This window comes from Vicugna pacos, chromosome 31 (assembly GCF_048564905.1).
Source record: "Vicugna pacos chromosome 31, VicPac4, whole genome shotgun sequence".
Taxonomy (NCBI): domain Eukaryota; kingdom Metazoa; phylum Chordata; class Mammalia; order Artiodactyla; family Camelidae; genus Vicugna; species Vicugna pacos.
The window spans coordinates 14604173-14622279 of NC_133017.1; the positions used below are offsets into that span (position 1 = coordinate 14604173).

At 36.8% G+C, this 18107-nt stretch overlaps 1 protein-coding gene across 1 annotated transcript in view; it reads right to left on the reverse strand.

Moving 5' to 3' along the window:
* The window catches only part of GLRA3 (glycine receptor alpha 3), a 211561-nt gene that overhangs the window by 74167 nt on the left and 119287 nt on the right, over positions 1–18107 (reverse strand). The window contains exon 10 of the mRNA XM_072952569.1: positions 14398–14465. Coding sequence (XP_072808670.1) covers positions 14398–14465 — 68 coding nt within the window. The remainder of the gene's footprint in view (positions 1–14397; positions 14466–18107) is intronic.

Below are 18107 nucleotides of genomic sequence, written 5' to 3' on the forward strand. Positions count from 1 at the left end.
TGTCTCCTTCACAGCAAGTTGTGCCAACAAACCTACAGATTAAGGGAAAATGGCATCATGTCCTGCCTCATATTTCTGCCCAGATCAGTTCCTGAACTTCTGTTTGCTCCATCTGATAGTATACCAGGTGGGAAGAGGAAGTTTATATGTGTCCCTGGCTGAAGCAACATAGACATGGAAATTCTGTCCCTACCACTTCCATTCCTGACCCCAGATTTATATCTAAAATTTATACCCTACATAGAATGTGCTCACTTGTTTACTTTATTTCTACTTAATGTTAATCACACAATTTGCATATTAAAATGAATCACAGCACTTACTAATTTTCAACTTGTATATTTAATGACATGTAAGCAGTGATCTGCTTAGTATTCATTTTTTGGATTTCCATTAAATAATTGTTCCACTACTGGAATATATGATTTGGATCAGAAAAGATCCAAGTCTTTTGGAAAATGAACCATTGTTTGGTCCTCAAAACATCCTAATGTCAATCAACATTATAAGAGCTCCTCAAATCAAGCAAGAAGTTCTAAGGACCCACTAAAAGGGAGAAAACTTTTCTGAGGATAGCTGAGAGACACTTCACACTTGAAAGGATGGATAATTGCACCAGAAAGTAAGAATTTTGAAGCTCTTCGAACTAGTGTTCCTGTAAACCTCTGACGTAAACTGGACTATAGTTTATGTGTTTTTTTCTTTAATTTAAATTGTAGTCAAATACATGCAACATTTACCATCAGTAACAGTTAGTACATTCACAACATAGTGTAACCATCACCCTGCCTAGTTCTGCAACATTTTTGTCACCTCAGGAGGAAACCCTGTGCCCATTATTAGTCACTTCTCAAATCCCCCTCCCCTCCAGCCCCTGGCAACCACTAATCTGATTTCTATCTCTGTATATTTGCCTGAATATTTCATATTAATGGAGTTATACAATACATGGTTTTCTATCTGACTTAATACACTTAGCATAACATTGCCAAGGTTTATTATATATGTGTTTTTAAAGTGTATTTTAAAACACATAGAACCTCATACCAATCAAAATGGCCATCATTAAAAAGTCGACAAACAATAAATGCTGGAGAAGGTGTGGAGAAAAGGGAGCCCTCTTACACTGTTGGTGGGAATGCAGTTTGGTGCAGCCATTATGGAAAACAGTATGGAGATGCCTCAAAAAACTAAAAAAAGACTTACCATATGATCCAGCAATCCCACTCCTGGGCATATATCCAGAAGGCAGTCTAATTGGTCATGCATACAAATTATTCCAGTAAATATTGTTCTTAACATAGAGGTTTAAAATATAACTTTTTTATTTTAATCAGTATTTCAGTTTTCAGTGGTTTTTCTGAAAAACTCCTTATGACTTTTGGAAATCTTTTGATTCATGAGGGCTTATATTATATATTATTTACTATGACATGGTACAGTTGAATAGTAAAAGAAAAAAGTTCCACTTTGGAAAAGTTTTAGTGAGCTAAATATTATATGTTCAGGATGAAATTAAATTATATGTGGAATGACGTTTTGCTTCTGAGCACTCCAGATAATTCTTAACTAGCTGTTTGTTGATTTGGAGATTGGTCAAGAAGCTGTGTGAAGGCTATTCATTGCACTTTAAAGCTGTAAGAGAAATTAACTGCTTTTAGAAACGATTATTGACGACTGCAGCCTCATTTAGGATGGCTCTTGAAAGAAACAGACGAAAGGTTTGCTTCTTCTGTATCAAATGAAACAACCACTTATAAAATCCACAATGTGCTCTTACAACAGTAGTATACATGCAACCCACCAAAATCAGAATTACAAGGAAAAGGTAATCAATCGTTAAGTATTTTGTTTCTTGAGAAGAAAACACTATACATTTTAATATTTCTGTATTTACAGACATTTGGGAGTATGCATCAGAGGCAAAATATAAGCTGACAAATTTCCACGTGTTTTCACTTTTTATAAAATATTTGGCAGCCTGTGGGTATGCTCTTCTGTTAGAATTTGTAAACTTGAAGACATACCTTCTTGATTAAATGCAAGTTCTAGAGTGGGTTCAGCACAATTGGGATGCTAAAACTTTTAGAAATATTTAAACATGATTTTTCCATTTTCCACCTTATAGTTTTGTCCTGGCCCATTTCTGAATCTACTGACATGTTATTTTCTCTGTGAAAGTAGCTTGATATTGGTACTTGAATACTTTCATGACAGGAAAATTATTTTAAGTGATGAGAATGTATGGAATAAATTAAGTGTCTCCCCCAAAGCCATTTTACAGCACAAGAGCAAACACTGAGATCACCCCAATTTTCATTCAGGCCCTGATCCCTCATTGCCTGGTACTGAATGTGCTGGTCCTGCAGGTGCTACCATCTCAACGGCAGAGTCTCTTTTGTGGTGACTGATTATTTTCTCCTATGTGCCATGTCCTTCCACCAGCTGCATCCCATTGAGTAACTTCCGTGGAATCATGTGAAAAAGTCCCAGAAGACCTGCCCAAGACTCTGACCTACAAAACTGTGAAATGTAACAAAAGGTTTGTTTTTATAAGCCACCAAGTTTGGGGGTAGTTCAGGATGGAGCCATAACTGGATTGGAGTTAGGTGACCAGAAACGTGTGCTGTAGTGAGAAATACCTTAACAAGTGTGCAATTAATTCACTTTGGAACCAGGCAGCAGGCAGAAGCTGGAAGGGCTTTGGACACTTCTGTGATGGTGGAAAGGATAAGGAGGAAATTGTTATTAGAGGATGAAAAAAAAAAACCACCCTTGTTTCGTAGTGGCAGAATGTCTGGCAACACTGTCATCTCTGTCATGTGGGAAACAGAAAATGCGACTAATGAACTGTTGTATTTGGCTAAGGAGGTTTCTGGGCAAAACCTTAAAAATGTCACTTCACTTCTCTATGGGTTCCGGGGAAAAATCTTCTAAGGATGTAGCTGTGAAACCCTGTTTTATACTTCCGAAGATTGAGAAGTTGCCTCATGAATTTTCTCAACGTGATTAAAAGGTTTCTAAGAATCTTAACAGCATTATCCCGTAGAATTCTGACTCCCAGTCCAAGGTGGAGATGCAGAGGAAAGCCATAAAAATGGTCAGAGAATTCAACTGGCAGAAGCACCATGAAGTGGACAAGGACCATTCCAAGTGCAAACAGCTTGGGAGCTTCTCAAAGTTCTGTGGGCAGGAGGTAGACTAAAAGGCAACTTAGCAGCAAATATGGCCCTTTTTTTTTTTTTTACAAAAAAGTAAAGATGACTTAGAAGGCAGAACCCAGAGCCCATATGGTGGTGAAGTCAGATCCACAAAGAAATCACTTGCAGGGAGCATGGCTGGGCCCTCATCATGCAGCAGGAGGGAGGGTCTTGCCTAGACTTCAGAGTTGCTGGAAGTGGTGACTGCAGTGGGCTCCCAACACCCCCACTTTTGAAGAGGAGTGTCTACTACAGTTATTCTGTCCTTACATCACCTTTGAATGCATGCTGACATGCCAGTGTATGGGGTAGATGTCTTACATCCTAAATCTACAGATCCTTTGATCAAGAGGAAGCATCATCAAGATCTGCCCTTTGGGAGTCTGATTTACACTTGGACCTGATTTCTATGGCAAGACCCTAGAATTTAAGACAACGCCATAATGGAATACGGAAGCTTGTGGAGGGGTGTATTTTGTGTGTTGGAAGAATGTGAGTAATTTGTCACCAGGAAGAAGATTATGTCTAATGAAAGATGGCCAGGAAGTCTGGCAGCTTTCACCAGGTCTCCTGAAACACTCTGGAGCAAGGAGGCTACCCAGCCGTGCTGGAGGCCACCTGGGGGTGCTCTGGTCAAAAGTCCTTGCTGAGTCTAGATTCCAGCCATCCCCACTAAAACACCAGGTGTTACTGCAGCCATTTTGAACACTTCAGACAAACCGATCCTCCAGCTGAATAAGACTGAATGGCTTGTGTCAATGACAGTGGAGTAAAAGTCACCCAGCTAATCTCAGTCCAAATTTCTGAACCACATAATTATGAGATGTCAAAAAATGGTTGTTTTTTAAGCTGTTATATTGTTAATGTTGTTATACTTCATTTTTAATTCAGAAAAATATACATATACAATCCAAACAAATGCATAGAGGTGTGTAACCAACACCATAATCAAGACTCAGGGAAGACTCCTCACCCACAAATATTCCTTTGTGCTGCCCCTTATGGTTAAACCATCTCTATCCACACTTATCCCTTAAAAACCAGTCTAGTCCTCATCCCTACAGTTTTGGCCTTTCTAGAATATCATATAAATGGAATCATACAATATTTAAACTTTTAAGTCTGCTCTTTCACTTAGCTTAATTTATTGTGTGTATCAGTTTATGCCTTTCAGTTGCTGAGTAACATTCCATTGTATGGACGTACCAGAGTGTTAATTCACCCACTGATAGACTTCTGGTGCTTTTCAGTACTTTTTGATTATGGATAACTCTGCTGTACTCATCTTATGTATAATCCAGGGATATGCACAATATGTATAAACAGATGTATAGTGTATCTGAATTATTAAAATTTCATGGGGAGGGCAATAGGGGAAAAGATGTCTCAAAAGTCTCCTAAAGGAGGCTTAGTGGGGAAAAAAAGTTTGAGAAACATCGCCTTAGAAAAAAACTAAAGAGAAAAAGGGATAGAGAGTGCCTTCATTTCTTTCCATGTCCGTTGTCAAGTTTTGATTAACCATATTTAATTTTACACTGCACAAGTGAGGAATAGTAATTATCTTTATGGCGAGTTGAAGTATGATAAAGAGTAAAAATATATTTGGAATCTGAATTTTTAGCCTTTTTAGTAGCTGCTTCTTGGGATGTGTATGTAACAAGCATGTAATACAGGGCATGTCAGAATGGCCAGTGAGCACTGAGAGATGGGGTGAGCAGGAACTGCAGGAGGACCTGGTGTGGCTCTAGGAAAGAGGAAGCCAGTGAAAGAACAACTCAAAGCAAACAAAGTGACTTCCACCAAAGAAAGGGGTTGAGTTTCATCTCATCAGCTCCAAGAGGGATCTGGCTACTCTCCTATTCCCTCGGGAAGGTGGGGGAGTCATGGGCCAGGCCAAAGGCTCCTGGAAGTCTGGAAGTGAAACAACATGACTGCCTAACACCACGGAAGGGATGGAGGCAAAGCCAGTGGAAAGAGAACGAGACAAGAGCTCAGTAGGAGGAAGTAGGGACGAATTCTTCACTAATTCCAAACGCCTGTAGAAAGAAGTCCCAGCTGGGCTGGAAGACTTAGGGGAGAAGCAAGCACTCCCAAAGTTCTTCCCTACCTAAGACGAGAAACAAGACTCATTGTCATCTACATGTAATGCGAATGGGCTTTGCAGATGACGGCAGCCGGGGACTGCAATTTGTCAATATTTGCAGTTTATCTGCTTAACGTTGATACATGTTATAAGCTCATTGTTGTTAATTAAACCTCTTAATACACCTTTGTGGCAGGATTATTTTATGCTTCAGCTAGCCTCTGTAGTGTTGGCGATATTCCAAGAAATGACTAAGAATTTTTAAAAGGTGGTGCAGATTATAGTAATACAGATGTGCTAATAAACCTGTGTCTTCGTGCTCTCCCAGAGGACAAATGGTCTGTTATCAAGGCTCCTTGATGAAACTGAGGGAAAATGATTTCCCTTCTATTTTAAAAACCAAATCTCATAGTACGAAACTCATTTTGGGGCTATAGACGCATCATGGTGGAGGGATGACGGATTTTTCCGTCTTCTAATTGGCTCCCCAAGCAGCATGAGCTGCCCGACTCTGCATCCTGACCTGTTGTGTTTGATGGGACACTTGTAACACAGCCCCAGGTCCTGTGAGCCTGGCTGGATCGATCCCATCTGAAACATAGTTAGTTGGCTTATTTTGTAGATGGGCTGTTAGTTTCATCAGGGCAACAGAAATGTGTCATCTAACTGGTCTAGAGGATGCCAGTGTCAACCTTAGCTCGTTTGTCTGCCAGAGATCCAGCATCACAGCTGAAGAGCTATTTGCAATTTAAATGGATGGCCAAGGACTTCACATTAATTTACATGCTAAATCCATGACTCAGTAACAAATCATGACTAGTGCCAATCATCTCAGGGAACACAATTCTGCATCTTGCTGCCCATTTTCTCTTTAGAGGTTGAAATGACATTTTGGAGTATCCTCTTTCAGAAAATCAAATTCTCTTAGAAAGGGGTGTCTGGTGATAAATGCCACGAAGGACGCTGCTATGAACCTTTTGTGGCATCAGGTCATTTCTGCGTCCTGTTAGGTGGCCAACAAAAGTACTTGGATGATCTGCTAACAGGGAATTATATAAAATGTCCTCCTCTAGTGAGGATCCTGTGCAGATAATAGTCACCTTTCATTCCGAATCAGCTTTACAGCAGGCAGAAAGAGGAAAGTTAAATTAAGTGACATATGTCTTTGATCCTACATATACCCCTCCAATCTTTCCCATTTTTTCCAACCCAAATACTTCAAATGCCTAAACCAAACACAATTATCTTCCAAGCTACTCAACCAGAGTAAAAGGAAGCTCTAAAAGGTGTATGTTCAAATAAAGGGGAGACGTTGCAGAGGGATGTACCCAGCAACGCCCCTCTCTGCGCACAGTTCTCTTAGCATCAGTTTCTCCTTGGCACTTTTCCCGCACAGAGTTGCAAATGGCCTTTTAAACATTGTGTTTGTTTCACCCACACTGCAGCACAACTAGACAACAGTGTTCTCTGTGATATTCTTTATAAGAAAATGTACCTGTGTGAACAGGATTTGCAGACGGTCTCTTTTTGAGACACTGTGATTGTAAGGAAGGTCTTGTGGCTGACTACACCAGGCAGGGATTTAGTCATATTTCGGATGGGGTCACCAGGATGCATAACCTTCATGCATACTTATCTTTCTGCAACCCTTCCCATCAATATGCCCTGTGTCTAATTCATGTTTATAAATGGTAGTTCAGAACACATTCATGATGCCAGTCACTGGTTACTCATGCTTGAAATTAAAAATCTTTCAGACCAATGCCACTGTTATATTTGGCTAGGCTTTACTTATTACTCAAAGTAAGAAAAATAAGACAGTGGGGATAAGATGTTAACAGATACAAAGTGAAAAAGATAGCAGGATGCTTTCAAGTTATTCTGAAAGTGAAATAGCTTCAATCTAATCATACGCTACACTAACATTATTGAATCTAGAAATATAAATTAGACAGAACTAGTCACCGAATGCTATTATGGCACTCATAAAGTGAAAGTACCTTTACAAGAACTGAACTGGCTGGCAATAGATAAAGAACCAATGACTCATTTGGGGGAAAGATTACAAACAGAACAGGAAAAACAAATGGACTATTTGAATTATACACATTTACTCCCAATCACCATGAGAAACACTACTGGGAAACCTAGTTGATACCTGAAATACTTGCATCTTAATAGTTTTTATTTTTAAACATTATTCTTCAATCACCATAAGCACTGTACAACAGCTTTAATTTCTTATCATAGAGAACTATTCACAAAAATTTTATCATTCTTAATGAATTTCTCTCTCCATCAATACAGCTGAAAAAGCAAATTCTTTTTGAGGGAAGATTATAAAATCACACGGGAATATGTGAATTAAAAAAGCCAAGCTCATCATCTAGGCAATATTAGCCAACATTAACTTTTGCACTAGAGTTACTTAGCTCCTGTTTTAGGACCTGAAGCACCAATTTAAGAAGGTGGTCAGGACTCAGACTGCAAAAATAAAACACATTGCAAGGTAGCAAAAATAGGTTTATCCACTTGTGTCAAGTTCACAATATCAAAGTTCTCTTTTTAGAAACAATATTCTGTGTTAGCCAATAAATTTATTTATTTATTCATTCATTCATTCAACACCATGCACTTACAAGCTACTGTGTGCCAGGAATTACCCTAGTTGTTGGTGACGTAATGAATATGTATGAATATGTCAGACTGGACTGCTGCTCCACGGAGCCTATTGTCAAAAATTTAAATACATGCCGGAGATTTAAGTAAAATATTAAAAAGGAAAAGATAAACAGAACTTAAAAGTAAACTGGGTAAAATAATAGAATGTCAGTGAAGTCTGTTTGATAAATCAGCACAAGGAGTTAAATGCCTTCCTCACAGAGCCAAATAAAGTAGGGGGAAAGAAACTTACCGTCACCATAGTGTGTGAATGAATTGCCTTTATGTAAGACATTGAGTTATTTTCACTGAAAGAATCTAACATGGACTGACGTGGAATTACAGCTTATTTGGGGCTTTTATGAATTTCCTATAATGTATTTATTAATGACAATTCTTAAAGAAAGGGAATGTGAAGCACAGAGACAGAAAGAGATAGAAACTCTGGTGAAGAGAGTGAGCCACAGAACATCCAGTGTGACCGGCTTCACACAAAGAACAAATGGAGACGTAAGAACTGAGCAGAGCTGGGGTGCAGCTCAGTGGCAGAGCATGTGCCCTGGGCCGGAAGGTCCTGGGTCCGATTCTCAGCACCTCCACTTAAGTAAGTAAATAAATAAAACTGAAAATTGAGTAGTAGTATTCTTAGAAGATTAACACTAATCATAGATTCAGAAAGCAGCAAAAATTCCTTGCAGAATAAAAACCTGTATGTAAAATAATAAAAAAGGAGCTAAAACCAAATTATCAATAAGAGAAATGAAAACAGAGACATTACAAAAATCCCTCAGATAAAAGGATGAGGTACCGTAAATAAGTTTATGTCAATAATTTGAAAATGTTAAGGAAATGGACAAATTCCTAGAAAAACAAAAATTCTGCAAAATGCATACAATAGAAAAACTGAATCTTCCTATATTTATTCAAAGAATGAGACTTATCATTAAAACCCTTCAACAAATGAAATGACTCGTTCAGGAGGCATTATTGGTGAGTTTTACCAAATACTTATGGAAGAAATAATGCTGCTTTTACAGAAACTATTTTAGAGAGTAGTGGAAAAAGGAATACCTCCTAATTTTTTGAGATTAGCATAATGCTATTACCACACACTGCTCTTGACACTGTAGAAAAAGCAAATTATAGTTCAATTTTCAAAATAAACACAGCATCAAACATCTTAAATCAAATATTAGAACATTAAATCCAGCAGTGTATAAAAAGGATAATCAATTGTGATCAAATGGGGTTTACCCAAGGAATGCAAGATGATTTGCCATTTGAAAATCAATCCATAGTTATTTGTATATAGTCCATAATATTAACAGAATGAAGAGTCAATCATTTCAATGAATGCTGAGACAGCATTGAATAAAATTCAATGTCTCTTCATGATTTAAAAAAAAACAACTCAGCATACAAGTAACAAAAGAAAATCTCTTCAATCTGAAAAAGCTCATTTAGGAGAAACCTAAAGTTAATGCTGTTCTTAACTGTGGAATAATTACTTCCCAACTGATAACAGAAGAAAAGACAAAAGGTGGCCATTCTCCATCCATTTTATTTAGCATCATACGGAGTCGTGAACTAGTGCAGGAAGATAAGAGGGAAAACAGAGAAAGGACGAGGAGGAGAAGGAAAAGGACAGGGAGAGGGAGACAGATTTAAAGCATAAACGTTGGAAAGGAAGATGTACAACTGTCTTAACAGTTTGCATGAACATATTCACAGAAAATGCAAAGAAACTGGCAAACTACTAGAACAGCTTATTACCAAGTTCTTAGGATATGTGGCAATATTCCAAAATGTATCATCTGTCGGTAGATTCATAGAAACAATTGGAAAATAAAATTTAAATTAATAACATCACACACACACACACACACACCCTCATGTCTGCCGAGACGGCTTAGAGGCAATAGCACTTTGGTAGCAATGAGCACACCTGGTGCCCAGATCTGGGTCTCTAATGCCCATTCTTTAATAAGAGGAACCAGGGCTCCTTGGGGAAATTGCTGGTTCTAGGCAGGGAATACACAAGTTGAGTCTGGAACAACTCACAGAGGCAGAATTCAAGGAAGCACACAAAAAACAAAATAATGGGAATATGTCAAGGGACACAGGAGCCAACTGAATGAGCCCCCAATGGCCAAAACTAGAACAATTTGTGCAACAAAATGTATAACTTACCACTGAATTATGCCCCAAAGTATAAAATAAATATCCATGAGCCTATACTGATATAAATAAATTATTGAACAATTTTGTTAAAATAAATTAATTTAAGATGTTGATGGGTGCATGAATGTTACTTATATCATCACCTATGCATTTCTTGCATAGGAAATAACTTAATTTGATAAAAAATACACTCAGAAAAATCACTGCGTAGGAGTTTAAAGATTCTGTTAAGAATATGTCAGTGAACACTATCAATTTTTTATGCCAGATTAGCTTAGATTTCTCTGGAGAATCTAATGATCCAGTGATTCAAAGTAGCATCTACATGTGCCTGATTATGGCTGCAACTAAAATGTGAACCTATAATTTGTGTGGAAAATTGAACAACTGCACGGGTTGACAATTCTGTGAGATCACAGCAGACCTACGGACACTGTCACCCAGCCCCACCGCACAGCCCTGTGTCCAGGCATCTGAAAAAATCTTGTACCAAAACATCTCTCCTTTTTTGTCTTTATGTCATAAAAATAATTTATTCTATGGGCACTGATGAAAAGTAATGGTTCAGTGAGTAAATATTGACTTAAGGCTCACAGCAGAGCAATTCTCTCTCTAACATATGTGTGACGAGGTGGAGAGCCATCTGTTTGCTGAAGATGGGAGGTTAAGCCAACATAACCCCTCTGAAATACCGCTATTTATACACCCTCCAACTGCGACTTTAGGTATATATGACTTTTTTTAAAAGCTCAACTTAGGAATGCCGCCATCCTGGTACACATCACATGTTTGCAGGAGTATGCTCGCTCAGGGGGAGATACTAAGCTTCGCCTCATTGTAACAATAAACACAATCAAGAGTTCCTCTTTTCACCACCATTTTAAAAGACAGAATAGATAAAGCACTTCTCTCATCAAAGCCATGTTGCAGAACAGGAAGAAGAGTGACTCTAACAATAGTAAACCAGTGTTATTTTTAATTTAATCTTTTAAGAACTGTAGTTTCCAACAGTTTTTAAATCATTATCTGCTTAAGAAGAATGTGAACTTGGGATAATGCAGGCTAAACAAACCCTTAGAGAATCTCATTAAATACAAAAACCTATGACTCAAATGTGAAGGAAATATGGAAGTTTACCATTTCCATAATATATATAGAAAAACTTTGATGACTGTATGTCAAGAATAATAAAATTGTACCAAAGTGAGAATGGTTGGCACTACCTTAAGTTATTTAGACAAACACTGAGAAAGGATGGGTTTAAAAAGAAATTCCAGCTTATGCTGTTGGAAAAATGCATATAAATATTAGGAAAAGCAAAGATGGTGCAAGAAGAAGATGCAAAATATGTTCAAGATTTGAATTAATTTAATTTTCAAAAAAGGCCAATGAGGTAAAATATCTACAAGAGAAATTTTCTCAAGAATCAAATAAATCAAATGAGACTAAAGCTGTATTTTAAAATACGGAGACACCCAATAGGTTAGAGACTAGACCAGCAGAGGGCGCTTCATGGAGTTCAGTGAAGACATTCAACATGGTTAAGACCTTTGTTAAGCAATATACATGGATTGCGAGAGTTATTTAGTTTGATTTTAGATATGAGTTCTCAGATGCAAAGATTTTCATTAGTGATTACAGGTAACTTGAAATTCCATTCTCTCAATGTATTACATTATCCCAGTTGAATTCAGTTATCTGTACTGTAAGAACAAAAGTAAATTATGTTCATATAAACAATGGGAATGTTAAAAAATACATTAATAATTTTATAAAAATGAATTAACTTACTATTATGGCAAGCAAAACAGTGGGATAAAGTTTGGTTGCAGGGCTGTGATGGTGGAAACTATGAATTAAATACATCAAAGTAACTGAGTGGTAGCAAATTATTTCATGATTCTTAAGATAAAAAATATAGTAAGTTCTCATTTTCTCTGTGCCTGTGTAGACGGACTCTGTGTTGCAGCTATTCTATCTGATACCATTAACATTTTTTACAAATATTGAATCTGATTATGTGAAACAGAAATAATGTCACCTGTTTAGGAGTTTGGAAGACTGAAAAGAAAGATACCAGGTAGACTTAGTTAATTTTATAAAACTTTACCTCTAGGGCATTTGATTAATGTTCACTGATGCAGCTAATAACTTTGAAGAGGAAAGTGACGGATGCTAAAAAATGATTGTAAAGAGATAGACTGTGATGGAATGTGTAGGGATGGAAAGGATTTCTACACCAGAGAAGGAAAATAAAACTGGGTGAGGGTCACTGGGAGGATCACTTGCAATATTCTGCAAGCTTTTTGTAAAATATTATTCTGCAAAAGAAGTCTGTCTAAAATTATCACAGGTGAGAAATTTAGCTGGTCTAGTCATCCTACGAAGTGTGTGTTACAACCACTTGGCAGTAGACTGATGAATTATGCCATAAAAAGCAGAGACCTTCAGGAACCTGACAATCTTTCAAGTTTTAATGAGGCATAAATCTGGCCACATCTCTTTTTTCCAAATCCCTGCCTCCACCCCACAAAGACAAGTAGGCTGTAAACCTTTCTGACTATTGCTACTGAAAATGTTTCATGGAAGTGATCGTGCAAAAGAAGAAATATAAACATATTTGCAGGATTTCAGGATGGTACAATGATGTACAGTAGTGATTAAAATAGGAAGGTTGCCAGGGCTAGAAATATAATTTGGGAAGTCTAAGTAGAAAAAAATCCAGTAGAGATTCCTTTGTCTTTAAATATTATTTGAACTGGGTATGTACAAATATAGGATATAATTCAGGACCAGATATTCAACCAGAATTCAGAATATGTCAACATCTCAACAGGATTGTAATGACTCAGGGTCACTCTCATTGCACCAGAACCACACTGTGCTTATGCAAACAAATTATATGCATTTGCTCTGTGTTCATACACATGTACACACATCTGTGCTAATTTTCATACTGTAATGTAGACAGTTCTACATAATGCCAAAATACGTGAGCTCAGTTCTTCTCCGATGCTTTTACTGTAATTATATTGAGTTTGACTAGAACCACAGAGATGCCACTAAATGATTAGATATTGCATATATGAGGAAAACAGCATTTTAAAAAAGCAGTGCCTGAATGAAGTCTCTTTCTATTGAGAAAGATCCTCTATTTACACACACACACACATACACACACACACCTCTACACAGCACCCCCACACATAATAATCTGCATATTTATTTTTCCTTAGAAAATTCACCATCAAGTCATTCTGATATATTTAAAGTAAGAATAATTCTCTTAATAATGGCTTTGGAAGCTAATAAACCTTTAAGTATTTCATATCCTATTTTAGCTAAAATCAACTTTGAAAATTAATGCAAATTATACTTGCTAAATTTAGGAATGGAATATAATTCTAGGCAATGTAAGAACCACAATACATAGTTTTAATTAAAAAAAAATCCTGCTAGGCAATTTCACAGATACTCAGTGGTTCATGAGTCTATATCTGCATTTCATTTCAGCTAAACTGTACAGTGAAAGCTACAGGGCAAAGAAAAGAGACAACATAATCTTTAGAGAAAGTTATAAAATTCAAAATAGAATAAATTTGGTTTGTAATGATCTTTTTTCGGCTTTAATAACTTGATTATGTAAATTGTTCTCAATCACGTAGTAATGAAGTCTTGGTTCAGTGAGTTTAGTAAAATTAAAGCATACACTACAATTTGAAAAATATTCCTATTTGAGCAAATACCTGATTCATTTGGAAAGGTAATTAAATACTTAAAATAACAATATAAACATATTTATAAGTATACAGAATAATTAAACATGAAATTATTTACTCCTATGTCTGGTCATAAAGAGCACTGAAAATAAATAAATAGTTCATAGGGAGCATTGTGTTGTGTACCAGAAATTGACACAACATTGTAAACTAACTATACTTCAATAAAAATATATTAAAAAGAAAAAAATAAATAAATAGTTCACATGGTAAAATTTACTTTCCATTTGAGATCTAACATTTAATCACTGAAATGAGGGGAAAAAGTCAATCTTGTTTTCACTTACATTTATTCTCTAATATACCATCTCTACATGACACATTATTACCTGCAGTTGATTGTAATCTAATTATGCCATTCATTTTAATCTTAAAAATCTCATTATATGAATTTTGGCTTTAAATTACATAACATTAGCAGAAAAATTGTTGCTAATGTGATTATAAGTCACTCCAGTCTGAAATTTGTTACAAAGGAAACATGCCTACCTACCATGGTTGTCTCGGCAATAGAACCAAAGCTGTTTATGAATATGTTGCACGTGACATTAACTGGAGGGCCTGAAAAAGAGATTTAAACAGAAAGGCTGTTTAGATATTCATCTAAGACATTTTCAAATAATTCCACGTTTCTAATTTGTAGTTTAAAAGAAAGAAAAATTCTCTATAGGCATACACATAGGTGCTTAACATTGACGTCAACCACTGTCTGAAGAAATCTGGATTGCAGATCATAAGTTCACCGTCTCCTTTGAGCACTGATGCTGCCCAGTGTATAAGTCAATCTCTTTCAGCCTCAGTTTCCTCGATCTAGTAATCTCTTAATGGCTCCGTAGACATCTGGTTTAGCAACGCCAACATCTGAGCCCTTCAGGGAGGTTTGATTCCTCCCTCCCCTATGTACGGACCATATTTTCCTGTTTCTCTGCATGCTGCACAAATCTTTGTTGGAAATTGGATACTTTGGATAATATTATGTGGCAGCTCTCTAAACCAGACCTCCCACTTCCAACCCACAGTGTTTCTTATTGCTGTTGTTTGTTGCTTAGTGACTTGCATGAACTAATAATACTTGTGGAGTGTATTTCCCTAGAGTGCCCAGCCACTGGGGTGTCGGCTCGGTGAGTTTGGTGATCAACTAATGATTGATCAGAGATTTCCTAAACGCCTTGAACCAGTAAGCCTTCCCCCTTCGCCATGTGACTTCACGTCTGCGGGGAAGGGCATGCCTTTAATGGTCATGCCTTGCCTCCACTTCCTCCTTGCATGGACTTTGAGTTCAGTCAGAGGTGAGAGGCTGGGGCCCTTCTAGGACTTTCCTGGGTAGGACACAGCCCTACATATACATGTAGAATCTAGATCTACAACAGTATGTAACTTTTCAAAGCTGCCTCTGGGCATCTCATTCCCCAGCTCTTCTTCTGAAATGTGTGTTCAAGCTCTTGTTTGCCCGGTTGGTATCACAGCCGTAGGCAGCCACAGTGTTAAACAATTTTCTGTGATTGTTTTCAACAAATGCCCCGACGATAGGATTTTCCTAAGCTCAAGTAATGACAAGCCCTCTGAGCGGGACTCTTCTAGGAAGTAGGCCAGGCAGGGTGAACAGAAACATAGCTGGGGGAGACTTTCTGAGGAGCAGATCCAGTCTGCCCCCACTGGACTTGTACAGCTTCTGGTGTTGAGAGGCTGCTGGTTTTCAAAGCTACCAGGAAGCTGGGGAGTGGGCCAGATTTAAATATCTTCTATTCTTAGAGAAATTCATAACTTTTTCTTAAACACTTCTCAGAGTGTCGCAAGCTTTTGGCTAACTTTCAGAGTTCTAAAGGTTAATTTTGATAATTTTGCCAGTGTTTTTGTTGCTTTTCTGAAGGAATGAACTTACAGAGATCCTCACTGCACCATTCCAGAAGTTCCCTGTCACTGTCTGATTTGGTATTCTCATAAAACTGAAGATTTTTTATATTAATTTGTTTACTAAATATCTAAAACCTGTGTACACCAAATCGAAGAAGATAATCACTATATAAACAAAAAATGCTGAAATATTGTGTGGTAGGGGTTAAAATAAATCTGAGTCGATTTCTACCTAAGTTTGTCAAAATTTATCTGAGCCTAATTTATTTTTTGGGTTTTTTTTCTCCTGAATATGATTAAGAGTAACTAAATTTTACAAAGTTCACTACAGAAAAGACAGCAGCCCCTTGCCCTCTCCTCCCACCTACCCCCCAAGTAGAGACAATCACTTCAACTCATTTAATAAACTCTCTGGGTGTTTACCTCAATTTCTCTGAATAGTAGATGCTTCAGTTTTAGACCTATGTTCTGATGCTCACAGCAGAAGGTAAGGATTTTACTTTCTTTCACACGTTATCCCCACTCTACTAACAAAAACCTTTTTCTGTCCTCCCGTTACTCACAACAGTTGTCACTGTTGTTAGATCTGTATCCACTGTTTACATTATTATGACAAAGGAAATAGTATATCCAACTAACCATGTAATATACTGTGATTACTCTTCCTTTCCTGTGGAACGTTTTCCTGGAGTCGATGGTTATTTCATGTATTTCACACAGTTTCCTCCATAGATACCATTAACTCACCCACAATGTCTAAATTCTGTTTCAGTATCAGACTCATCTGATACTCCATTAACTCTATCTTCCTTCAGGCTTACTCCAGTCTAGATTTTTTTGTTCTACAGCATCAGACTCATCTTATGAGAAAGATTCATCACCTCTCTCTTCTGTGGGACCTCCTTTCATGGTCCCCATACTTTCTTCTTTCCTGGCATATTTCTTCATTTTAGAGGAATATGTCCTTCAGTAATTTTTTTGAGGAATGGTGCATAAGGAAGTGAAGCCTTTCAGAACTTGCTTGTTCACAAATGTCCTTTCTCATGCCCTCACACATAATTAACATCTAAATTTGGTACAAAATTTGAGGCCAGAAGTTGTTTTTTCTTCTCCATTTTAAAGGCATTATCTTCATTATCTTATATTCTCTAGTATTACTATTGAAAAATCCAAAGCCATTCTGATTGTAGACCCTATATAAAAATAAACAGGATGTTTCCTTTGTACCGTTTTTTTTAAATTTATAAAACTGCTTCATTAGTTAAAATAGTTTATCACTTGAGGTTTTAATTTACATTTACTTGATTACTGGTGCACAATTTTCATCTTTGTCTTTCTACTCACTTTCTGATAGCATTCATCTTGCTGGAATAAGGTAGAGGAAAAAAAACAAAAAATTATTTTAAAATAAAATAAATCCATAGGCCTAGGAATCTATGTACATTGAAATCATCTGGTAATCTTTTAAAAAGATTGATACCTTCTAATTTAGTTGGTATGCCATGCAACCAAGGCATTGATATTTTTAAAAGCTCCCTACGTGACTCAGATGTACATTAAGGAATTCCAAACTAGGAAAGATCTGTGGCCATTATAACATAGCGCTAAAAATGAACTGGGGTTTTCTTAGAGATAGTGAAATAGAGAGAGGGGAGTCAGGACTTAGAAAATGCAAAGCTATTATAAATTTGGTCAACCTGCAAATAAAACTTAATCGATATTATGTATTTAAAAAGAGACCGAAATCTCTTGAGTATCAAAATGCCTGGAAAATAACATTCAAACGGATACAGAAGCTACCTTTTTTTAAAATATGAAGGATGGACATGTAAGAAAACCTCAAAAAGGCCCTGAGTCCTGGAAATGCTATAATTATATTTATGACTATTAAAAAGTTTTTTAAACTTGTTTTAAAAACATTTTTCAGACTGGATAATAAAGCAAGAACCTTCAGTATGCTGCATACAAGAGATCCACTTTAGGGAGAAGGACACATATAGATTGAGAGTGAAAGGATGGAAAAGGATATTCCATGCAAATGGAAAACCAAAAAAGCAGGTGTAGCAGTACTGATTTCAGACAAAATAGACTTTAAAACAAAGGACCTAAAGAAAGATAAAGAAGGACATTTTATAATGATTAAAGGAGTGATACAAGATGAGGATATTACACTCGTTAATTTATATCCACCCAATACGGAGCACCTAAGTACATAAAACAATTACTAACAGAGACAAAGGGGGATATTGATGGGAATACAATCATAGTTGGAGATTTTAACACCACATTAACATCACTAGACAGATCTTCCAGAAAGAAAATAAATAAGGCAACAGAGAAACTAAATAA